Genomic DNA, 25,474 nt, shown 5'->3' with positions numbered 1-25,474 from the left:
TCTAGACTCTGCTGCGGATAAATGCTTGCCTATACAGACCCCTCTCGTCCAGTCTAATCTCTCCCCAAGCTACCCAAAGCAGTGTTCTGGGGTCCGACTTTGAAGGTTATTTCCAGGGAGCCTGGTGCATCAGGTCGCGCCCTTTAGAAGCGGAGTGGGAGAACAGTTTGGCTTCCCCTTGCCCACCTTTCTCTGAGCTCTGACCCTAAGGCCGGCTTTGAAAGCGCTCACGCTCGCTGATGGAATCCTCGCGGCGGCGCGCTCTCCGCCCGGCAGGTGGCGCTGTGGGCGGGCGGGCACCCGAGCTCCGGCTCCTTGAGGCCCGCCGCCGCCGCGGCCGCGGTTCCTGCTCGAGCCGCATGTGCAGCCGCTTTCCGGCCCCGGTGGCCGGGTCTCCGGAGCTCCCGGCTGAGCGCCCGCATGGCGACGGTTGCAGCGGAGGCGCGCGTGTTCCTGGAGGTGCGGAGACGGCTGCAGAGCGCGCTGCTGATCCTGGGGTAAGGCGGGCGGTGGAGTCTGGCCTCCCAGGCGCAGCCGAGCTCGCTTTTCCGCCGCCCCGGCCGGCTCCGCCTCCCTCGGAAGGATAGGGTTTTGAATTTTCTTTTTTCCAGTTGCTTAGAGCGAGCCTCTGGGTTCCTCAAAGTGGAGTAGCCTCTCCACACATGCACACCGCGCGCCCCCGGTTCCCCACCCCGCCTCACTGTCTTCCCGGCTAGCAATCTCGGCATCACCCGAGGAGGGCTTTCTAGAAATGCGTGGTCTCAACCCCATAGCAGACCTGCTGAATAGGAACTTCACGATTCCCAGGATTCAGATGCACATTAAAGTTTGAGGATCCCTAATGTGCAACGCTTTTGACAGTGCCCCGTGCTTCCAACAAAACAGTGCAAAAAATACGTTGCCCCTTTGGGATCCTGGTTATCTGTTCTAATATGAGAATTTCCTGTTTTGTAAATATACTTTTTGTTGTTGTTGTTTTGGTTTCTGCACAAGCTGTTCTGTATGCAGAGAAACGCACGCACCCGTTCAATAAATGTATGTTCAGTGAACAGCTAGCAAAGGTTGCAGGCTTCTTATTGGAGCTCTTGGTTTCTTTCATATCTGTAGTTCCTAGGAGAAATCTGCAAAGGTTTAACTTGCTGTTCAATACACAGACAAAAAACTTTCAGGAAAAGTGTTCTCCTTTTTATGGTACCTCGGCTGTTCCCTTGTGACCACTGTTTCAAGTAAAGGGAGTTAGGTGTTAAAATCCTGAGAAGCTGATTACACAGAACCACTCTGAAGGTAGACTTCACTCTGGTGTTTACCCTTCTCTTTCCCTGAAACCAGCCAGGTACCCGGTGTGGTGGTTTTGGATTTGGCATGAGAACTGGTTTCAATCCTAGCTTTACTTCACCAGAGTAGAATCCTTTAATTTGATTTTTTTCAGTTGTAAAATAGGGATTCTTTCTTTCTCTTTTTCTGCTGTGTCCTGCCTTTCCCTTTCTCAAATCATGAGTTCAAATAAGTGCTTCATGTCCAATTCAAATTCACCTTGTAAAGTTATTCTGAGCCCAGAACCTTAGGCAAAAGGAAACAAGACAACATCCTTACTTCCCCTCATCAAAGGGATAACTCTTCCTTCTTTAAGCTAGTTAAGAAACCTAATGTTGCTGGACTCCTGCATCGTCCCTAGTGTTCTCTGGCTGTTGAGATTTATCAGCAGACGATTGCCCCAACCCCAAAAGTAACTACTATTCTAATTTCATTCAGCAAAGATCAGTTTGCCATTTCTTGGCTCATGCATAAATGGATTCATGTAGTATGTACTTGTTTGTTTCTGCTTTCTCCTACTGTGTTTCTGAGATTCATGTTTCATCTGTTAATATGTTATCACATGGATCAATAGTCCGTTCATTTTTTTTTTTCCCCTGCCAAGTGGTTTTCCACTGTATGAATATATGACAATTCATTAGTCATTCTTCTTTTGCTGGATATCTTGTGTGATTCTCAAGCCAGCTTATTATGAATAAAACTTGTACATTGTTGTATTTGTGCTGGGTCATAGGGTATGTGCTCAGCCGTGTCTGACTCTTTGCAGCCCCATTGACTGTAGCCCACCAGCCTCCTCTGCCCGTGGAGCTTTCCAGGCAGAAATACTGGAGCGGGTTGCCACTTCCTACTCCAGGAGATCTTCCTGACCCAAATCCATACCTCTTGTGTCTGCTGCATTGGGAGGCAGATTCTTTGTAACTGGTGCCATCTAGATGACTTGACTTAATGGGAAACTGCTGAAGGAAGTGTTCTCCAAAGCTGTTTATACCAGGTCATACTCTAGCCAGGAAAAAAAGAAGAATTCCAACCAATTGACTTTCTTGTCTGCATTTAGTGTTGTCAGTTTTGGATTTTAGCTCTTCTAGTGGATTAAAGTAGTATCTTGTTGTCATTTCAATTTGTATTTCCTTGAATAATAATGTTGGGCACCTCTTCATTTGCCTTGTGGTCATTCATGTATGTTCCTTTCTCAAGTGTCTTCTACTATCAGGTTGTCTTATTGTTGAATTTTAAAGAGTTCTTCGTATAGTCTGGAGATAAAATCTTTTTTGTTTGTGCCTGTGAGTATGAGAATATTCTCTCCCTATCTGTAGCTTACCTTTTAATTTTCTTAATAGTGCCTTTTGATGAACAGAAAGTCTTAAGGATAGTGAAGTCCAGTGTACTGCACCATTTTTTCTTTAACAATTGGTGTTTTTTGTGTCTTAAGAAATCTTTGCCTACCTCCAAGTCGTGAGACTTTTTCCTATGTCTGTTTTCTAGGAATTGCATTGTTTCACCGTTTACATTTAGGTCTGTGATCATGTCAAATTACCTTTTGCATTTGGCATCAGGTAGGTGTCAAAGTTTTTTTTGTTTTTTTTTTTTTCAAGAATATCTCCATTTGTTCCATCACTGTTAATTAAATGGCTGTCATTTCTTTCATTGAAATAACTCAGTATATTTGTCAGAAATCAGCTGACTACACTGTTTTCATGTTATGTCTTTTTTACCCTTTTACTCTCAACCTGTGTCTTTATGTGCAAAATTTTAAAAGCTTGTACTAAGTGGAGTTTAAAAAAAAATCCATTCTGACAATCTCTTTATTTTAATTGGAATTTTTAGTCTATTTACAGTTAGTGTAAATGATATGATTTGTATTATTTTCCTAAGCCTAAAAGTAATACCTAGCATCTCATCATTAAGTGTGATAATTTTGACTTTTTGGAAAAAGTCTGTTTGGTACATTGCATAGTCCCTTTCTGTTCCTGGTTTACTAAAGGTTTTTTATCATGAATAGATACTGTATTTTCTGTAATGATTTCTGCACGTATTGTGATGGTCCTGTTTTTTCCCTTTATTCTTTACATTTGTGAATTGCATTAGGAAAATCTATTTATGTTAAACCATCTTGTCATTCCTGGGATAGACCTTGGCCATTCATTCATTAAATCCACAGATGTTTACAGAGTTCCTGTTCTAGGGCCCAAACTAAGATTCTAGGTGCTAGGTATACAGCTAGATGAAAAAACAGCAAAGATGAAAGTATTTGCTCTCAATGAGCTTACGGTCTAATGGCGGCAAGAGCTGGGCCGAAAACACACAAATATAAACACACAAGGCTTTAGGAAAAGTAAAACAGAAAAAGGGATAGGGAAAAAAACTTCCAACCCTTTATTCCAAACGAAAAACTAACATTGGAGCAATAAACTGAAAGGGGTGATGTTTGGAAATGTGTGATACCCAGTGAAAGACTGTCATCCTCCGAGAGAACAGAAAGAGAAAGGGGTGCATGGTTCAGAGAGATGTGGGTGGGCCGGTGGAGCACGCAGGAAAGGCTATTACAGGGATGTGCTCTCCAGGAAATGGAAATGACCACCAGGAAGTGACCTACTCCAGGAAAACCAGTGACCTTCCTCCAGGAAAACCAACCAACCGAACAAAAATCCTTTCTGATCTGCAGTGTTTATTGATTCCTGAGGTGTAAATACTTTCACTGTAGATGATGTCAAACCACCAAAGTGAGGTCAGTTGGTTTGCATAATACCTGGAATTTTAACAACTGGCTCTAGTATATCACTGGGTCTTAGAGACCATTGAAAGGACCCTAACTTGGACTCAGTGAGAGGTGAAGTCATTAGATAGTTTCAAGCAGTTTCTGAAAAAATACAAGAGAATAGTGACAGAAGCCTCACAGGTAAAAAGTGTGGGCAATTAGGGTCTCAAGGACTTTGTTTTGAATCAGTCGTGAACTTGAGGGTAAGTTGCTGTCACTCTTGAATATTTTTTTTACTCTGAATTTTCCTACAAACGAGAACATTCTCCTACACAACCAGCATGCAACTCTCAAAACTGGGAAATGTGTTACTGCAGTCTTATAGTCTGACCTTATTTAGGTGTTTCCAGTTGTCTACTTAATATCTGTAATAGCAAAGGAATCCAGTTCAGAATGACGCCCTGCATCCTCATGTTTTCTTCACCTCTTTCAGTCTAGAAGAGGTCCTCGGTTTTCCTTGACTTTAATGATATAACTTTGAAGATTCCCGCCCAATTATTTTGTAGAATATCCCTCCATTTGGTTTTGTCTTATGTTTCCTCAAGATTCAGTTCAGTTCAGTTCATTTCAGTTCAGTCGCTCAGTCGTGTCCAATTCTTTGCAACCCCATGAATCGCAACACGCCAGGCGTCCCTGTCCATCACCAACTCCCGGAGTTCACTCAGATTCACGTCCATCGAGTCAGTGATGCCATCGAGCCATCTCATCTCCTGTCGTCCCCTTCTCCTCCTGCCCCCAATCCCTCCCAGCATCAAAGTCTTTTCCAGTGAGTCAACTCTTCACATGAGAGATTCAGGTTATACATCTTTTGCAGGAATCTCACAAAATCAATGCTATGTTCTTGTTGCATCCTGTTACGGGGCGTATGATTTTGATTTGTTCAATTAAAGTTCATGTTAACTTTGAAAACTTAAATAAGATGGTATCTGCCAGCCTTCTTCACCATAAATTACCCTTTTTCTTTTCATTATCAATAAGTGTTAATTGGAGAGCTTCTTTGAGAGTATGGAAATGCTCTAGTCCTCCTCATACTTTTATTTTATTCCCTGACTTATTTATTACTATTTTTAGTTGAGGTACAGTCACTCATTTATTTATACCCACATCACTATGTACCCATAGTTGTGTTTCATTCAGTGGGTTACTTTTTTTTTTCTCAGATTACAACCAGATGTGGCCAGGGAAGTCCCTTCAAGATGATGTCTGTTTCTTTGCTTGCATTTTTTTTTATATTCTTTGATTTCCTCTTTACTTAGTTGCACAGTAAGATATTCCAGACTCAGGCTCATCTCATTCTTTTCTCATCCCAACCCTGGATGTAGTTATTTTTTCCAAGAAACTCTGTTTTGTTTCATTTTTTTTTTTCATGTGTTTTTAAGTAGAAAATGACCTTTAGAAACCAAGATCTGTGTATAGCGTGTGCTCATTATTATTGGAGTGTCACTTCTCCCAGACCCTCTACTAGACAGAGCTAGTCTGTGTATGGCATTGTATTATGCTTATGTATTCATGTATAGGTGTATTTGTAAATATATCAGGTCCATGAATCAAGACAAATTGGAAGTGGTCAAACAGGAGATGGCAAGAGTGAACGTCGACATTCTAGGAATCAGCGAACTAAAATGGACTGGAATGGGTCAATTTAACTCGGATGACCATTATATCTACTACTGCGGGCAGGAATCCCTTAGAAGAAATGGAGTAGCCATCATGGTCAACAAAAGAGTCCGAAATGCAGTACTTGGATGCAATCTCAAAACTATTCGTTTCCAAGGCAAACCATTCAATATCACAGTAATCCAAGTCTATGCCCCAACCAGTAACGCTGAAGAAGCTGAATTTGAACGGTTCTATGAAGACCTCCAAGACCTTCTAGAACTAACACCCAAAAAAGATGTCCTTTTCATTATAGGGGACTAGAATGCAAAAATAGGAAGTCAAGAAACACCTGGAGTAACAGGCAAATTTGGCCTTGGAATACGGAATGAAGCAGGGCAAAGACTAATAGAGTTTTGCCAAGAAAATGCACTGGTCATAGCAAACACCCTCTTCCAACAACACAAGAGAAGACTTTACACATGGACATCACCAGATGGTCAACACTGAAATCAGATTGATTATATTCTTTGTAGCCAAAGATGGAGAAGCTCTATACAGTCAACAAAAATAAGGAGCTGACTGTGGCTCAGATCATGAACTCCTTATTATCAAATTCAGACTTAAATTGAAGAAAGTAGGGAAAACCACTAGGCCATTCAGGGATGACCTAACTCAAATCCTTTATGATTATGCAGTGGAAGTGAGAAATAGATTTAAAGAACTAGATCTGATAGATACAGTGCCTGATGAACTATGGACGGAGGTTAGTGACATTGTACAGGAGACAGGGATCAAGACCATCCCCATGGAAAAGAAATGCAAAAAAGCAAAATGGCTGTCCAAATAGCTGTGAAAAGAAGGGAAGCGAAAAGCAAAGGAGAAAAGGAAAGATATAAGCATCTGAACGCAGAGTTCCAAAGAATAGCAAGAAGAGATAAGAAAGCCTTCCTCAGCGATCAATGCAAAGAAATAGAGGAAAACAACAGAATGGGAAAGACTAGAGATTTCTTCAAGAACATTAGAGACACCAAGGGAACATTTCATGCAAAGATGGGCTCTATAAAGGACAGAAATGGTTTGGACCTAACAGAAGCAGAAGATATTAAGAAGAGGTGGCAAGAATACACCGAAGAACTGTACAAAAAAGATGTTCATGACCCAGATAATCACGAAGGTGTGATCACTGACCTAGAGCCAGACATCCTGGAATGTGAAGTCAAATGGGCATTAGAAAGCATCACTATGAACAAAGCTAGTAGAGGTGATGGAATTCCAGTGGAGCTCTTTCAAATCCTGAAAGATGATGCTGTGAAAGTGCTGCACTCAATATGCCAACAAATGTGGAAAACTCAGCAGTGGCCACAGGGCGCAAAAAGGTCAGTTTTCATTCCAATCCCAAAGAAAGGCAATGCCAAAGAATACTCAAACTACCGCACAATTGCACTCATCTCACATGCTAGTAAAGTAATGCTCAAAATTCTCCAAGCCAGGCTTCAGCAATACGTGAACCATGAACTTCCAGATGTTCAAACTGGTTTTTGAAAAGGCAGAGGAACCAGAGATCAAATTGCCAACATCTGCTGGATCATGGAAAAAGCAAAAGAGTTCCAGAAAAACATCTATTTCTGCTTTATTGACTATGCCAAAGCCTTTGACTGTGTGGATCAGAATAAACTGGAAAATTCTGAAAGAGATGGAAATACCAGACCACCTGACCTGCCTCTTGAGAAACCTATATGCGGGTCAGGAAGCAACAGTTAGAACTGGACATGGAACAACAGACTGGTTCCAAATAGGAAAAGGAGTACATCAAGGCTGTATATTGTCACCCCGCTTATTTAACTTCTATGCAGAGTACATCATGAGAAACGCTGGGATGGAAGAAGCACAAGCTGGAATCAAGATTGCAGGGAGAAATATCAATAACCTCAGATATGCAGATGACACCACCCTTATGGCAGAAAGTGAAGAGGAACTAAAAAGCCTCTTGATGAAAGTGAAAGAGGAGAGTGAGAAAGTTGGCTTAAAGCTCAACATTCAGAAAACGAAGATCATGGCATCTGGTCCCATTACTTCATGGGAAATAAATGGGGAAACAGTGGAAATACTGTCAGACTTTATTTTTGGGGGCTCCAAAATCACTGTAGATGGTGACTGTAGCCATGAAATTAAAAGATGCCTTTTCTCCTTGGAAGAAAAATTAGGACGAACCTAGATAGCATATTGAAAAGCAGAGACATTACTTTGCCAACAAAGGTCCGTCTAGTCAAGGCTATGGTTTTTCCAATGGTCATGTATGGATGTGAGAGTTGGACTGTGAAGAAAGCTGAGCGCCGAAGAATTGATGCTTTTGAACTGTGGTGTTGGAGAAGACTCTTGAGAGTCCCTTGGACTGCAAGGAGATCCAACCATTCCATTCTGAAGGAGATCCGCCCTGGGATTTCTTTGGAAGGACTGATGCTAAAGCTGAAACTCCAGCACTTTGGCCACCTCATGCAAAGAGTTGACTCATTGGAAAAGACTCTGATGCTGGGAGGGATTGGGGGCAGGAGGAGAAGGGGACGACAGAGGATGAGATGGCTGGATGGCATCACTGACTTGATGGACGTGAGTCTGAGTGAACTCCGGGAGTTGGTGATGGACAGAGAGGCCTGGCGTGCTGCAATTCATGGGGTCGCGAAGAGTTGGACACGGCTGTGCGACTGAACTGAATTCAAATATAACACACCTATATTTATTAACTTTATTTATTACTTTGATGCAAATGTAATTATGGTTTTGGATTATGAATTTTATATCAAGTTGCTCAGTAGTGTCTGACTCTGTGACCCCACGTACTATGCAGTCCATGGAATTCTCCAGGCCAGAATACTGGAGTGGGTAGCCTTTCCCTTCTCCAGGGGATCTTCTCAACCAAGGGATCAAAGCCAGGTCTCCTGCATTGCAGGTGGACTCTTTACCACCAGAGCCACCAGGGAAGTCCTAAGAATACTGGGGTGGGTAGCCTATCCCTTCTCCAGTGGATTTTCCCAACCCAGGAATCAAACCAGGGTCTCCTGCATTGCAGGTGAAATCTTTCCAGCTGAGATACCAGGAAAGCCCTAGGAACCATTACAATCAATACATTTTTGCCAATGAGAAATAAGTTTGTTTATATCTATAGCATAACAGTCTGTGCTTAGGGATTGGACAAACTCTTGGAAAGCATTTTCTGCCTCCTGCTCGTTGTGGAAGCATTTTCCCTGCAAAAAGCTTGTTGGCAAGAGTTTGCGGGAATATGGCAGATGAGGCAAACCTTCGAAGACCAGTCTGTTCAACTTTTGAAGCATTGATTGTGTGATGGGTAGTCAGGCCTGTTGTGGAGAAGAATGGTGCCCTTTCTGCTGACTGCTCCCTTTTGCAGGCATCACATCAGTTTGCTAAGCATAGTTCTCAGATGTAAAGGTTTCACCAGGATTCAGAAAGCTGTAGTGGATCAAATGGGCAGCAGACCACCAAACAGTGATGACCACTACCTTTTTTTTAGTGCAAGTTTGGCTTCGGGAAGTGCTTTGTAGCTTCTTCTCTGTCCAGCCATTGAGCTGGTCGTCACCAGTTGTCACATAAAATCCATTTTTTGTTGCATGTCAACAGTCCGATGAAGAGATGGTTCATTGCTGCGTAGAATAAGAGAAGACGGCACTTCAAAACAATGATTTCTCTGATGTTCAGTCAGCTCGTGAGACAGTCACTCACCGAGCTTTTTCAGCTTTCCACTTTGCTTCAAATGCTGAACGACTGTAGAATGGTTGATGTCGAGTTGTTCAGCATCTTCTCCTGAGGTTGTAAGAGGATCAGTTTGGATGACGCTCTCAGTTGGTGTAAACTTCTGATGCCCAGCCACTGCGCTGCTCATCTTCAAGGCTCGTCTCCTTTGCAAAACTTCTTGAACCACTAGTACACTGCATGATCATGAGCCGTTCCTGGGCCAAATGTGTTGTTGGTGTTGCAACTTGTTTCCACTGCTTTACAACCCATTTTGAATTCAAATAAGAAAATCGCTGGAATTTGCTTTTTCTGTAGCATCATTTCCATAGTATAAAATAAATATAAAATAAATAGCAAGTAATAAATCGTTGACAAAACATTGGGAATGTACATTAAAATGATATAAACATAATCACATTTATTTAGAATATAATCCAATAGCAAATAGCAAATTTCAGCACTGCGAAAGTGCAGGTACTTTTGTGCTAACCTAAATGGCATCCCACTCCAGTACTCTTGCCTGGAAAATCCCATGGATGGTGGAGCTTGGTGGGCTACAGTCCATGGAGTCCTGAAGAGTCGGACACAACTGAGCGACTTCACTTTCACTTTTCACTTCCGTGCATCGGAGAAGGGAATGGCAACCCACTCCGGTGTTCTTGCCTGGAGAATCCAAAGGACGAGGGAGCCTGGTGGGCTGCCGTCTATGAGGTCGCACAGAGTCGGACACGACTGAAGTGACTTAGCAATATATGGGCTGGAAATCATGATTTCACCCAAGTATTTCAGATTCTAGTCTACTACCACAGGATCCATTGTGGTTTTCTCCCTTGCCCTCTTTGTAACTGTTCTCCACCATGCGAATCCTGGCTTCCACTATCCTCATGCCATGTGTTAGTATGCTTGGTGAGTTTCACTCGGCACAGTGCGTTTTCCACTGGCATTCTTTCCTACTTCCCTCCCCTCCACTCTTTGTTGACACCCACCTCATCTGCTTGGCTCTGTTATGGACTGAATGTTTCGCTTCCCTGAGAATTCATATGCTGAAGCCCTAAATCCCAGTGCCAGGGTATTAGGAGATGGGGCCTGTGGGAGATAATTAGCTTTCAATGAGGTCATGAGGGTGGAGCCACTATGAGGGGGTTCCCATCCTTAGAGGAAGACACACCAGAGCTTCCTATCCCTGCCAGATGAGGAGACAGAAGGCCAAAACGGAGGCCCTCTCCAAGAGCGGAGCCTGTCAGCTTCTTGATCTTGAACTTCCCAGACTCTGGAATTGTAAGAAATCAATGTTGTTTAAGCCGTCCATTCTGTGGTGTGTTGTTATGGCCACCTGAGCGGACCAAGACGGGCCCAGAAACTCCATGGTGAGACGGGGCATCCTCGCTGGGCGGCCCCCCTGGCCGCCGCTCTCCTCCCACTGCGGGGTTTCTTACGTCTACCCCAGGCCGCGGTGGTGCTCCCGCCCTTGGGAAGGTGCCTACCTTTCTCTGCCCTGTGTAACTGAGTTTTTCAGGAAGGGGAAGGGGGGGAAAGAGTGGTAAGCCAGGGATGGGGGTGCCGGAGACCTGGGAACCTGGTGGTTTCCTTTGAGACACTTCCAAGTGCCAACTGCACGGTTCAGCTTGAAAGTCACTGAAGTAACCAGCTGGACAAATTGTGCCTGTAGAGCCATGGTTGGCAAACATAGCCCATGAGCCAGATCGAATCGTGGCCTGTTTTGGAACAGCCTGTGAGCTAAGAATGGATTTTATATTTTTTAAAAGGGTTGTTAAGAAAAAAAAAAATAGACTGTGCCTTGGAGACCATATATGATCTATAAAACCTGAATATTCACCATCTGGCCTTTAATATAGAAAGTTTTCTGACATCTGCTTTAGAGGATTATTTCTTCAACATCATTTCTGAAGACTAGACTTTTGACTAAGTTTGATATTGTCTTCCCTGGAAAAGACTCAGGTTTTTTTTTTGCTGTTGTTTTTTGTTTCTTAAATAATTTCTGTTTTATTTTTAAAATTCTTGACCTCGCTGAGCACTGTGTGGGATCTGACTAGGGAACAGACCCTTGCCCTTGGCAGCAAAAGCTCAGAGTCCTAACCACTGGACTGCCAGGGAATTCCCAAGACTCTGGTTCTTGATTCTGTATTGCCATTTAAGAGCAGGTCCACATGCTTCAAAAAGGAACTAGCCATAAAATAATCTTACACTTTCCTAAGGCAAAATAAGAAGCCTGGCCAAGATTCACACCTGGACACAGGGTGTGACCCCTCTACTTGGATGACGTTCAGGCGGGTGGCCCACCTTCTGCACATCAGTGACACTGAGCAGATGGCCTGCTGCTGTACTTTGCTCCTCTGGTGCAATGCTAAGCATGTTCCAGCTTCACAGGGGGATCATTTCTAGATGTCTTCATCCCCTTGTATACTTTTGGTGCCTGGTAGACAGCAGCTGTGTTTTACTCTGTTACTGCACCAAGCGATCTGTGTTTGTAGTGGATTGGATTTGTAGTTTCTTGCCTGGTATTCATACATCACTAGATTGTTCTCTTCTTTTTTTAATTCTTAAAATTGACAGAGTTTTTTTCTCCTGTGCCTTTTGTTTTACGTACTCCTGTCCTCCTTATCGGAGAAGGCAATGGCACCCCACTCCAGTACTCTTGCCTGGAAAATCCCATGGACAGAGGAGCCTGGTAGGGTTCTAAGAGTCTGGGGTCGCTAAGAGTCAGACACGACTGAGCGACTTCACTTTCACTTTTCACTTTCATGCACTGGAGAAGGAAATGGCAACCCACTCCAGTGTTCTTGCCTGGAGAATCCCAGGGACGGGGGAGCCTGATGGGCTGCCGTCTATGGGGTCTCACAGAGTCGGACACTACTGAAGCGACTTAGCAGCAGCAGCAGGCCTCCTTATCAAAATCCTGTATATCAAATACCAACGCTTTACCCTAATTTACTATAAATAACATAAAACATCATTGAAATGCTGGTCTCAGAAACAATAAGCCACTGACTCATCCGTTCATTATTCACATAACATTTATTTAGTGCTTAGGCCTGGGATAGTCCCAGCCCCTCTCCGCTGCTTCCATAGTCCCCTGTGTCATGAATAAGTGCAACATCTTTTTAATGCTGTCTTGATCATTCCTGTTTTTCTTGCCTGTCCCCTACTTGGGGTGGGGGCAGCGTTCAGAGAAAATGCCCTGTTAGTCGTTGTCCTATTCCCAGTACTTAGCACATTGTAGAACCAAAAAAAGGGGTGTTGAGTGAGTCAATAAATGTCCAAACCACTGTAGGGTCAAGGGAAGCAAAGGTGAATAAGCCACTGTCTTAGGCAGCCTTGTTGCGTTTTCTGGCCAGAAGTACTTTGATGAACTAGGGAGTGATGTCTGACCCACCAGCATTCCGTTGTGCTGGCTCACAGAAGCTGAAGACAGAGAGAGTGGTGAGACAGAAGAGGGGGTGTCAGGAAAGGAAGTGGCCTGCTGTGCAACAGAATGGCTGGGGGCGGCGAGGAGGCGGTGTCCTGGCTTCAGTTCCGGGAGGAAGCCCAGGGCTACAGGAGAGATTGGCACTCAGGATCATTAGCAAGGGGAAAAAAGTGCAGGCTTTAAATGCATGGTTAACATTAAAAAAAAAAAAAAGAAGCGAAAAGAATGAAAAATATGTCTGTGAACTTTAATGTTACATTGACAGAAGAAAGTACTCTGACCTCATTTAACAGATCGTTTCTTTTATGACAGCTTCACTGCTGTTTTTTATCCTGGGACAGTGACTAGACTCAGGGTCCTGATTGAAGAACAGAGGGCTCCTTGGCCATTTTAGTTTCTTTCATCATCTGGTTTTCATCCATGTGAAATCATCTCTCGCCTCTTACTTCTAATTCCCAGGGATTCCAAGGAAGGAGGTCTGCCCATGGCTGTGTCGGTAACGCCGTCCTCGCTCCGGATGCAGAGCCCCGGCGGCTGCACGGAGCTCCGGCTGCCGGCAGGGGTCAGGCTCGCGCCGTCCTCCTGCCGCGGGCTGCAGCACGTGCCCGGGGACGGGCTGCACCTGCGGCTGCACGCGCGGGCCGAGTGCTGCCCAGGTGAGTAGCGCTGGCCTTTCTGTCTCTGCATTTGCTTTTTCATTATAAATCAAAGGTGATTTTTTTTTTTTTAAGTTGAACTTTTCCCAAGGGATCAGGCTCATCACCTGCAGGAAAGAGCTGAGGGTCCAAAAGATCTGGGTTTTTTTTGCCAACAGTGCTCATTATTAAGTGCATGCAGTTGAACAGGTCACTTTGTTTCTTTCAGGCTTTTTTAAGAGTCTTTTGTTTTTTCTTTTCTTTTTCCTAAGAAACTGCATTTTTTAAAGAGCAATTTCAGGTTCACAGCACAAGGAAGCAGAACTTACAGAGGTTTTTCCATGTCCTCCCTGCTTTGTTTCTTTAACTGTAAAATAACCTGGCTCACAGAATTGATGGGAAGATGAAATCAGAGGGCGAGTGTGCCAGACCTGGTTGATTTTAAAGCCTTATACAAAGGCATTCAGACCAGAGAACGCAATGATGGAAAGGATCCCATTCATGTAGGGACATTTCTAACTAGAGAGAGTAGGACATTGGGTTGGCCAAAGAGTTCTTTTGGATTTTTCCAGATGTTAAAACCCAAGTGAAATTTTTGGCCAGCCCAGTAGAAAGATTCAGAAATGAAGTTTGGTGTGTCATTTGACTTTGATTGCTGTTATGCCTGTTAGACTTCCGTATGGCGTATGGATTCAGTAAGACCATAGACTCGTTTCTGAAAATAATTTAATGACCTTATTGGTACATTTCCTCTCTTGCCATGTGAGTGTTGTGCTTCGGAGGATTGAAAATGCTGTTAAAGGGGGAAACAGAGGCTGTAATAAATAGCTGTGATGCTCATTCTCTGAGAAGGATTAAAGTTCTTAACAGCTGCATTTGGGATTTCTCTGTTGCCGTGTGGATATGAAGCCTTTTATCTGAGCTGCAAGGAGCCCTGAGGTGGAGTCAGCAAGATTGTAACCAAGAGCTCTTGGGGAGATGTCAAGCATTTCTAGAGCCTCTGTCCTGGCGTTTGAAAGGAAAGAGAAGTCGAGGGAGTTTCACTTCTTTTTTGCTAGAGAGTGATTTTTGCTCAAGTACTGGATGAGTGAAAAATCAGTCTGAGTTGAGCAGGGTTGGTTATAGGACAGAAATGTCCTGGAGCTGAAGTGGCATAGGATAAACGTAAGAATGACTGTTGGAATAACCGTGGAGGGAGGGATGGGCCTTTGAGATGGGACATAGACTAACAGATGCTCTGAGAGTACCTGATGATGGGCGAGGGGGAGGGTGGTTTCAGGAAAGAGGCCTTGGGAGTCTGAGAGGCCTTGGGAGTCTGACTCCTGTGACGTCCTTGCCTTTCTTTAGCGATGATGAACAGTAACCAGTGCAGGAATCGGGGGTCACATCTGGAAACTGGGGGAAGGCAGGCGTGAAAACCTCAGTGGAGTGTTTTCAAATCTGCTGCTGGTTTTCTGGGACGATGATTTTAGGTCCCATACCGAGGAGGCATGGAAACCTTCCAGAGACAGAATTAGTTTGTTGCCTACGCATATTCTGTAACAGTTATTAGACAAATAGCAAAACTTCAACTATTTTTTTTTAAATTTAAATAAGCAAACATTAATGTTTGGTTTTAACTGTCAGACACAATAAATTGACTGCTGTGTGTGGGTGTGCAAATTGTTTGGATCTCCAGTTTCTTTACATTTTTAACACATGTTTTGCTTAACCATCTGAAAAGGAAAAACATTCAGAGTCCTGTTCTGCAGTGCATGAAGGGGTATGCAAAATAGATTCCTCAGTGGTTAATTGCTTTAGTGCTTTCCACATAATAGTGGTGAATAAACCTTTGCTGAAGGGATAAATATCAGATAGGCGCATACTATTGTAAACGTAAATCAAAATCTGTGGTAGGAAGCAAACAGTTTTAGCATTCAATCTTATGTTTCAAAATTTTTGCAAAGTAAACTTTTCAACTATAAGAATACTCTTTTAAGGACTACAGTAGAGCTATTGTTACACTGTTCTGAGCACATAGGTCAGGTGTGACCCTTGACCCAGAACTGGCTGCAGTAAAACTTGATGTAGCATCAGCATTGGCTTCATCCCCAGGCAGCAGGACTTCCCAGGATGCCTCTATCAAAAGGTTCTGACTTGAACCTGAGCCTGCATCCTGCTGGGTGAGCAGCAGAGGGCAGTGTGTCGTTGAAAATTTGTTTATCCGTCCTGAAAAGAAAATCAGGGGTGTCTTGTTTTCTGCTCAGAGTTAAAGAATACTGTTGGCTTCACCTTAGTGCTACAGGGCAGTCTTAGAAATTAAACAGAAGAATTTTTAACTCTCAAGGCTTAAACTTTCTAGCATGGATGTTTTTAAAAAGATCGTAAGATACAAAGTAACATAACAAAGTTCAAATGGCTTGATTCTAATGGATATAACCTCATTTCTTCAGACTTTTTTGTATCTAATTTTTCTAAATTTATTTTTTATTTTATTTATTCTTGGCTGCGCGGAGTCTTCGTTGCTGCATGCAGACTGTCTCTAGTTGCAGTGAGCTGGGTCTCCTCTCTAGTTGTGGTGTGTGGGTTTCGCACTGCGGTGTTGCACAGCACGGGATCTAGGCACATGAGCGCAGTTGCCCCGTGGCATGTGGAATCTTCCCAGACTAGGGATTGAACCCGTGTCCCCTGCGATGGTAGGGGGATTCTTAACCATTGGACTACCAGGGACGCCTCAGACTTTTTTAATAGATATTTTTGTGGATTGGGTTTTTTGTTCTTTGGGGTTTTTTGGAAATGAAAGTTTCCTTTCTTTGTGAATGAAATAACAGAAACTAAGGGAACATTCTGTCTTACATTGCTCTTTCGTATACTATGGGAAATATTTGTTTTCCCACAGCTTTAATCAGAAATTGAGTTTTGCTCTTGTAAGATGGAACTGTTCTTAGGAGCAATTTCATTCCCAGAGACCTGCCCAATAAAGACCAATTTCAAGATTGATATTGTTTGTACAGACTGATATGATCCAGACCGGACATCAGCTTTGTTTAAATCGAATTAAATTTAAGAACTCTGTTTACCAGCAGTCTCAGTGATGAAAAACTGTCCCTAAGTCTAGCAGAAGAAAGCTGAGGAAGGAGAAGCTGTGTGTAGGTAGCTCGATGTGGAAGAAATAGTTCCCTCTCTCTCATCTTTAGTGTTGGTATTTCTAGAATGAGGGAGATAACTCGGTGGTATGTTACATACATAATTTTTAGGGCAGTACCTAGCTGTGAAACATGTAGCAGAATCTGGTGTTTTTTAAAAAACATTCCCAATATTTGCTTGGTGTTGAGTCATCAGATAATACTAATTAAGTGTGTACTTCTGGGTAGATCATAAACAGTGTTTATTGGTGATAATTTATTGCAGCTATTAAACTCTTTAAGTGTGTCAATATATTTACCCCAAACCTCTTAAGATGTGCTGTTTCCTTGATTTCCTCTAGAACTGATTTCAGTGTTTAATCAAAGCTCACAAGCCCAAGAATGTTGCACGTTTTATTGCCAGTCCTGTGGTGAAGTCGTCATAAGGGACAGGTAAGGAGCACGTTTAGCACTGACTCATTCTGCACCTGGTAGTGGCTGTTCTCTTTTTCCATCAGAATTTTTGAAGGAACTGCCAAGAGGGCAGTCTGCAGCCTTCAGATGAGAGCCAGCTCAATGTCACTTTTTTGAACCCGAGCAGCCCACAGACTCCAGCAGTCACGGGGCAGCTAGGTCTCCTGCAGCTGACAAAGGGGACAGCAGGCTGCTGGCTTTGAGGGAGGGAGGCTTGTCTTGGGCGCAGGAGCCGGTGTAAACTAGCCCCTCTCCTCTGAAATCAGACACGACAGCTATCACATGTTGTAGGCATCATCCTGGTGAATGAGCTTTCCCACATGAAGTGCCTTTTCTAAATAACAGAAGCTTTTTCAGCCTGGTTTTTTTTTTTTTACTTGAGCTATTTCTATTAGTGCCTTTCTAAAATGTTTCCTATTTCCCTGCTTATTAAAACTGCGTGTAGAGCACAAATTAACCTTTTCTTGCTGCTTAGGTTAATCTTGTAGACTGTTCTCGCGGTGTGCAGTGATTTCCCCATTGTGATGGGGAGGGCCCTTTGCTGTACTCTTTGGATTCCCACGTTGTCTCTTTTAATTATTTTTCCTTCTTCTCCTCCTCCTGTTGGCCTTCTTCTTGCCTGGGCGTGAACCATTCTCCCTGAATTTTCTAGTCACTCATAGCCTAGAAAGATGGAGCAACGCTTATTACTGTTAACAGTAATATGAAGGAAAAGTTCAGAGCTCTTTGTTAGTGTTTCCTTAGAAACTTAGATGGAAGTGGACACTTGTCCATACCTGAGACCCGCTCCGGCTTTCGGGGTCTTGGTGGAGGGAAGACCCAGTCCTCTCTCCCCCTGGATCCCGGGAGGTGGCCAGTCACTGGGTACTGATATTCCTTTGTTCTCCATACCCCTCCACTTCTTCCACCTCTTAGTCGAGGCCACGGTCCTCTCACCAAAGAGCACTTCTCAAAGGCCCATTCAGGGCCTCCCCAAGCCTCCCATCTCTTCCAGGATAGATTCTGCCAGCCCTCAGCATGCCACGCTGGGTACTGGAGGAGCTGAACTGTGTTCACCGCCACCCCCTCCTGTTTCAGTCTCCTTCCTGCACCCCCTTCCTCCCTCAACCCCAAAACCACACACCGTTATTTCCACACGTTCTGTGCACAGCTGTGGTGATGGGCTTGCAGTCCCACCGCAGTCCTTAGTGAAACGTACCTCCTCTCTGGGAACATTCCCATCTCCCTCTGGTTAGCTTCTCTCTAGAGTCAGCATATTCATTAGACTGAATATTCATTGGAAGGACTGATGCTGAAGCTGAAACTCCAATACTTTGGGCCACCTGATGTGAAGAACTGACTCTTTTGAAAAGACTCTGAAGCTGGGAAAGATTGAAGGTGGAGGAGAAGGGGACGACAGAGGATGAGATGGTTGGATGGCATCACCGACTCAATGGACATGAGTTTGAGTGAACTCCGGGAGTTGGTGATGGACAGGGAGGCCTGACATGCTGCAGTCCATAGGGTCGCAAAGAGTCAGACACCACTGAGCGACTGAACTGAACTGAACTCAGCAGACTCAGCGTGTCCTGCCGGGAGCCTCCCCTGAACCCTAGGCTGGTTTGTATACCCCTGGAGGTTTGTCTGTTGTCTTCCCAATTAAACTGTAGGCTTTGGGTGCAGGGACAGTCTTACTCACATCCCTCCCCACTCCTGTTGAGAGTACAGTGTGGTGTAGCAGAGATGTGGAAGCCAGACCAACTGGGTTTGCGCCCACTGTTTACTAGCTGTGACCCTGGGGAAATTACTTGACCACTCTGTGCATTCATTTTTTTTTTTTTTTGGTATTATTATTACAAAAACCTAGATAACAATAAGAGCTACCTCCTTAGGGTTTTGGGGAGGATCGAGTGAGTTTAACTGGGAAGCTTTCAGGATGTGACAGCTACTGCTGTGATTCTTACCCTCACCACCGTCTTCATCGTCATCACCGGCGGCAGCCGGCTCAGTGCATTCTCTGTAAATTCTTACCGGTTTGAATGAGATAAATGTTAGGGTGCTTTTCCTGGCCTTGCATCAGTCTCTCTCACTTGCTCTCTGATTCCTTGGTAGATAAGATCGCAGAAGGTCATGCTCCTATAAGTACGGGGTCCTGAGCAGAGCACAGTCCGAGTGTTGATCGTGGGGAAGCCAGGGGCTTGCTCTGAATCTGCAGAGGAGGGAGATGTCCTCACTCAGATTTTCCAAAGCTGAGGTGGCTGCGGAGTGTGCTGCTGGGGACAGGCCCGCTTGACCCTGGAAGATTCAGAGGATTCCAGGTTGCCCTGGTATTTAACCAGGAAAGTTTTCCTCCTCTCAGTCTTTCTCAGGCTTCGGTTTAACTATCATTCAGTTTCTGACACACGCATGCCTCTACAATGAGAGATCTGGGAGTTACAGGGGAGCTTCCCTGGTGGCTTAGAGGGTAAAGCATCTGCCTGCAATGCAGGAGACCTCGATCCCTGGGTCGGGAAGATCCCCTGGAGAAGGAAATGCCAACCCACTCCAGTATTCTTGCCTGGAGAATCCCACGGACAGAGGAGCCTGGTAGGCTGTAGTCTGTGGGGTCTCAAAGAGTCGGACACGACTGAGCAACTTCAGAAAAGTTCACCGGAGGATTGGCGTTTCCTGGTGTGCCCGTCTTAAAGAACTAAGCTTGCTCGTTGTCGGCTGATACCGCATCTTGTCTTCTGTCAGTCCCGTTCATGACCTTGAGACCGTGGAACTGGGTGCAAGGGCTGAGAGGCTGACGCTGTGAACCATACTCACTGCCCCAGTCCTGACCTTTGGAAGCTGTGGGCTGAGGAGCAGAGGGGAGAACGGGACCTGGCCTTGAACTCCAGCTCTACTCTCAGAGGCTGGGGAGCCTTGTCCACATCGCCTCGCCTCAGCTCATGTAGTTGTAAGATGGCCTATTTTCCTAACTTGTGAAGAGCGTTTAAGGCCGTAAAATGAATTTTAGTGAATACTTGACAAGCTCTTTTGAATCGTCTTTACAGACTCATTCTACCCCCTTTTCCATAATTGGCCTTATCAAAACCAGCAAATTAACCTAGTATAGTGTTTCAAACCTTTTTGATTCAGGACTCCAGATTTTTTAGGCATGCCAGGGAAATGACCCCCTCTTTCCCCTTTCCTTTCTGAGAAGACCCACAGTGGATGTGACTTGCCCTTGCTTAACAGCAAGGCTTCCCTGGACGCCTTCATGTGTCACAACTGTGGGTCTGACACGTGGAGGCCTCTTGAGCAATGTGGAGAGATCCTCAGCAGGCAACTGAAAGCTTTGCTTCCATCTCAGTCGTAGGCAGCCGGCTCTTTGATGGAAAACCACACTTCCTCCTGTGTCTGCACAAGAACATCATGCCGACCAATTGCATTAAGCCCCGTGGTCTTCTCATTTCTCCCTCAGTTATCTGTTTTATGCAGGTGGTAAAGACAGCTGTGCTTGTTAAGTAGAAAGTGAAGCCAAAGGTATTTCAAAGCAGTCAACTCATTGTTGGCATCCTTTTCAGAAAAGCATCTTGGAATATGGTGGTTTATCTTGACAGGAGCTCTCGTGTTGGGAGCAGTGGAGCCGAGTTAAAGATCTGCTTGCTGGCTAATCTTTCTGTCTGGGAACAAGTCACTTTGATTCTCAGTTTCCTCATCTGAAACATTGGGAGGTTCAGTTAGATAGACAGGGAAGAGTCCTGCCAGCATGAAAATTCTGTGGTTAGTGAACCTCAAAAAATTGCACTTTGGTTTCTGTGAATTATGACTATTTGGCTAGTACAAAACTAATGCTTGTTCTTTTTTTTAATGTAAAAGATTCTCATCAAGCAAATTATAGATGAAGAAGACTGTTTAACCTATTAAGACTCATTATAGCTTTTAATACTTATTAGCAGCGGGGTGCACAAAATCTGCTAATTACAGCCATCTTTTTTTCTTCATTCAGAGTCACGCATTCCTAGCTGTTTGTTTTGGTTATTTACAAACAAAGAATGTCTTGTTTCTTTACAGTGAAATGCTCCGATTTGCATTCTTATCAGTTCAGCAGAGTTGTTTTGTAAAAATGATCCAACATGCACAATTTTTGATTACACTCTTGTTGAGAGTGAAAGTCCCTAATACCAGGCAAGAGCAATAATAAAATTTACTTCATTGTGATTAGTCTCAGAACCAGCTAAATGATCATTGTGTTTGGAATTAGGTATGTCTTTTAGAAATAAATGCATGTCAGACTTGAGTTCTGTTGGTTGGCTAAGCAGACTTTGAAACCTAAGCCTGCTTTTCAGTCATTTTTGAGGTCTCCTGAGGTCTCTGGAAAGGCCTCCCTGTTCTGTCTGCACCACCAGAGCTGGATGTCAGCCCAGCAGCTCTGAGGGCATTGAAACTCCAGCAGGTAACAAGCAGAATAGACTTACTGCAACATAAGAGATGTCAGAATATGCACCTAGTTGATTGGTCACCTTGACAGACAAGCTATTATTGCGGTCTGAAAATAACTACTCCTATGAATAGTCACATTTCAATGAAGGAGAACAAAGAAGTGAAAAGAAAGTACAGGCACACACTGAATTATTGGTTCAGTTCAGTTCAGTTCAGTCATTCAGTCACGTCCGACTCTGTGACCCCATGGACTGCAGCACGCCAGGCTTCCCTGTCCATCACCAACTCCTGGAGCTTACTCAACTCATGTCCATCGAGTCGGTGATGCCATCCAACCATCTCATCCTCTATCCTTCTCTTCTCCTCCTGCCTTAATCTTTCCCAGCATCAGAGTCTTTTCCAGAGGCAGTTCTTCACATCAGATGGCCGAAGTATTGGAGTTTCAGCTTCAGCATCAGTCCTTCCAATGAATATTCAGGACTGAGAATACATTAAGTATGTACATAATGATAATAAAATGCAAAGCTAGTTTCATAGTATTTGTAGGCCATCAGTTAAATAATGCCAGCCAAATTTATCTAACTTCCAGCAGCTATGTTTCGAGCTTTAGATACTTGATGGCTTCCTTAAAATTTTTATCATCCACTTGGTTCTAATCCAGTGTGATAGCTCTGTATTATTACCGTTGTTATTGTCAGTGATTAATGGTCACTTTTAAAGCTAAGGCATTTCATTTTCTTCTTTAAGTTTTAAATAAGTACCATCAGTCAATAACATTTATTAAAATTGTGCATTTTAAGTTCTTTTCCCCAAAAGCTTATGCTTAAGATGCATTAAAAATAACTAGCACATTTATTTTTATTTTTAATTGGAGGAAAATTGCTTTATAATGTTACATTGGTTTCTATCATACAACATTGTGAATGAGCCATAAGTATACATATGTCCCCTCCCTCTTGAACCTTCCTCCCACCACTCACTCCCCCCATCCCACCCCTCTAGGTCATCACAGAGCGCTGGGTTGAGCTTCCTGTGTTATACAGTAACTTCCCACCAGCTCTCTGTTTTATATATGGTAATGTATATATTTCAATATAACTAGCACATTTTAATTAATTATAATTATGTGTTGCTGTTCATCCTAGAATCTTAAACTGAGAGAAAGTTTAAGAAATTATTTCACTCTTTTTCTGAGCTTCAGTAGGTTTTTACCTAAAAACTACCTTGAAAAAAAATACGATATCTATTTTCTCCAGAAAGTTCTCTTGGGAAGTAAATCCTATCAAAGTTTCAGGGGTTTTGGTAGATATACTTTCAGGAGAGCTGTGATTTAAATATATCTTTTGTTCTTAAAGGATTTATGATTTTTCCAAACATCAGAAAATTTCCTTCTGCTGTAAAAACACTTTTATCTTTGCCATGACTTGCGAATTAGGTGTTTTCTTGCTCGATGTCTTACATAGGTAGCTATGGGATTATGTAGAGCATTTATTCCCTGTGATTCCGGGTCAAGTTAAGTTAGAAATACCATGTTTTGGGTGAATGTGCGTGAAGTCCCCCAGATCTCTGTAAATCTCAGTGCAGTTTCATTTCTGATGACTTATGAGGTTTTGACATCGCTGCCTTGAACACTGTACTGAGAATCTTGTTTATGGGCACTGTGTGCAGAATGTCTGGGGACAGAGAATCTTAGCGAGCTTGTCCAGAGCTAGGAGCCTGTCTAGGACCCCCTGTTATTCTCAGCGGGCACCTTTGTTTGTCTTCCTCCTCATCTTTGTTAAAATTCAAATCTGACCTGTCACTTCCCCACCTTAAATTCTATGATGCTCCCCAACTGTCTGGAGAAGCAGGTCCCCACCCCTTAGACTGTTGTGTCACACCCCATGTGGTCTGTGCCATCCCACCTTCCCTGTCCCCTTTACTGAAATGTGTGACCAGGAGAGGGAGTATATTCCAAGGGAAAGAGTTTGGTGCCTGGAAAAAAGTGAAAGTGTTAGTCACTCAGTCCTGTCCAGCTCTTTGCGACCCCAGGGACTGTAGCCCGCCAGGCTCCTGTGTCCTAGAGATTGGTGCCTGGAAGACTTGGGGTAAGATCTGGCCTTCATTTGTCATCTTTGACTCTGTGAACTTGTACAAATTAGTTAATGTTTCTGAGCCTCCCTTTCCTTCTTTATAACAAGGAAATGGAAATGCTTATCTCACGAAGTTGTAGTGGGCATCACATGCAGTAAAGTGTGAGCAGTGCCTACCTGAGGTTTTCTTAAGTTTAGCTGACCTTGTGGACTCACAACACTACCATGGACCGTGTTTCTTGCCTGCAGACCGGGCAGTTGTCTGCAGCAGTTCAAGCAAATGGCAAGTCACGTACCCTCTGGGGACCCTGTCTCCCCATATGACACAATTCCAGGTATGAAGTATAAGATTTATATCAGCAGGTGCAGGAGCTATCCTGAGAAGAAGCCTCATACCCTAAGCATGGATCTTAGGATTCAAAGGGATCTTACAACGATTCTTTTCCATTGTTTTTAATGTTTAAAATTTATTTATTTTTATTTGACTGCACTGGGTCTTAGTTGTGGCATGCAGGGTCTAGTTCCCTGACCAGGAATTGAACAGGGACTCCTTGCACTGGGAATGCAGAGTCTTAGCCACTGAACCGCCAGGGAAGTCGCACCTTATGACAGTTCTTTGGCATAGTTTCTAGGGTTCCCTACAAAGGCCTGCATTCAGAGAAGTCCAAAGCATGACATCCTCATTGGATATTTACAGATCATTCAGACTTGCTCCTGGTCCAGATGCGATATGCCAAGCAATGATCGTTTTTATTGCAGTTGGTCTTGACTAGCAATATAATCAATGCCTACCATCTACCTGGTTTCCAGGGTGACAGGTCTAGGTGATTAAACCAAAGGTCACATTCTCAAGCAAGGAAAAGGTTTGGTAACGCTTTCGTTTGAGTATGCTGCAGACTGCCTCCCATGTTATAGTTATCAACATGTGCTATAAATATGTTTGCACCAACTCCTAGTTCATTCCTTTGACAAGTGAGAGCTTACGCAGTGAGTCAACCACTGTGCCCGGTGCTGGGACTACAGTGGCAAGTTGAGCATATATGGTACCTCTCTTCATATTGTATCCTGTGCCTGTTATGTGCCTGCTTAGTTCCTTTCATTGTCTAGAGAACTCCTATTCAAAGGTCAGCTCACATTTTACTTCTCTGAAGCCTGTGTATACTCGATCCCCTAACACTTGGTACATATTTCCCTGAGTTCATTGATTGGTTTTGCGAATGCACAGATCCCCTAAAGTAATATACGCATTTTATGTGCAGGTGGGAATGTACGATTGAAGAAAGAGGTAAAAAAAGGGATCTGAGCCATCCCCTACCTTTCTCCCCTCAACTCCTGAGAATTTAGAACTACGACTCTGTTATGAGCACTTATTATATTCTGGTTCTGTTATTCCTTTCTGGATATACATTTGCTACTAGAATGTGAATACCTTGACAATGGGACTATATGTATTGCTGCTGATATTTTGTGTCAGCAGAATACCTGACTCCTAGTAGGCTTTTAGAAAGTATATGTTGAAAGAATTGCTTCTTAATCTCCTTAACAGACTCAGCCATTTGAATGATGCTAGTGCTGAAGTATTGCTTAATTTGAAAGGGAATGTTCTTGCTTCTCTTAAACTAAAATCAGCCTTTCTTGTTCCTACTTCTGTCCTCTGGAATTATAAGTTAAATGTCTGCCCTCCTCCACGGTATGATTGCCCTTTTATGAGACTCAGAATTGATTGGGAAAATCAACGAAAGAGAATTCATACAAGGGAATCATTTAAAAATGATGCATTTTAAATATTTTCATTTAACACATGCAAATGTACTTTAACTTAACTAGTCTTTAATTATGAAACTAATATCATTATGTTGAATGTGAGTCTGCTGCTGTGGACTCTTTTAGCTTTTTTCACTTATGCTATCCTAAATTCATTATCCAGAGTTTCCAGTTTAAGTTCTTTAAAGTTGGAT

The 25,474-nt window shown here is 43.5% G+C and overlaps 1 protein-coding gene across 3 annotated transcripts in view; it reads left to right on the top strand.

Moving 5' to 3' along the window:
- The window catches only part of UBE3D (ubiquitin protein ligase E3D), a 159,730-nt gene continuing 134,571 nt past the window's right edge, over positions 316–25,474 (top strand). Inside the window, exons 1-4 of one of the 3 annotated variants that reach the window (XM_018052927.1) lie at positions 384–497; positions 2,797–2,867; positions 13,302–13,498; positions 16,944–17,034. In XM_018052927.1, the coding sequence (XP_017908416.1) occupies positions 13,327–13,498; positions 16,944–17,034 (263 nt within the window). In that variant the 5' untranslated portion in view covers positions 384–497; positions 2,797–2,867; positions 13,302–13,326. Of the gene's footprint in view, positions 498–2,796; positions 2,868–13,301; positions 13,499–16,943; positions 17,035–25,474 lie in introns of all 3 variants that reach the window. The other 2 variants (XM_018052926.1, XM_018052928.1) reach the window with 2 other exon arrangements.

Source organism: Capra hircus, chromosome 9, assembly GCF_001704415.2.
Source record: "Capra hircus breed San Clemente chromosome 9, ASM170441v1, whole genome shotgun sequence".
Taxonomy (NCBI): domain Eukaryota; kingdom Metazoa; phylum Chordata; class Mammalia; order Artiodactyla; family Bovidae; genus Capra; species Capra hircus.
This window is presented reverse-complemented; position numbering and strand designations above follow the sequence as displayed.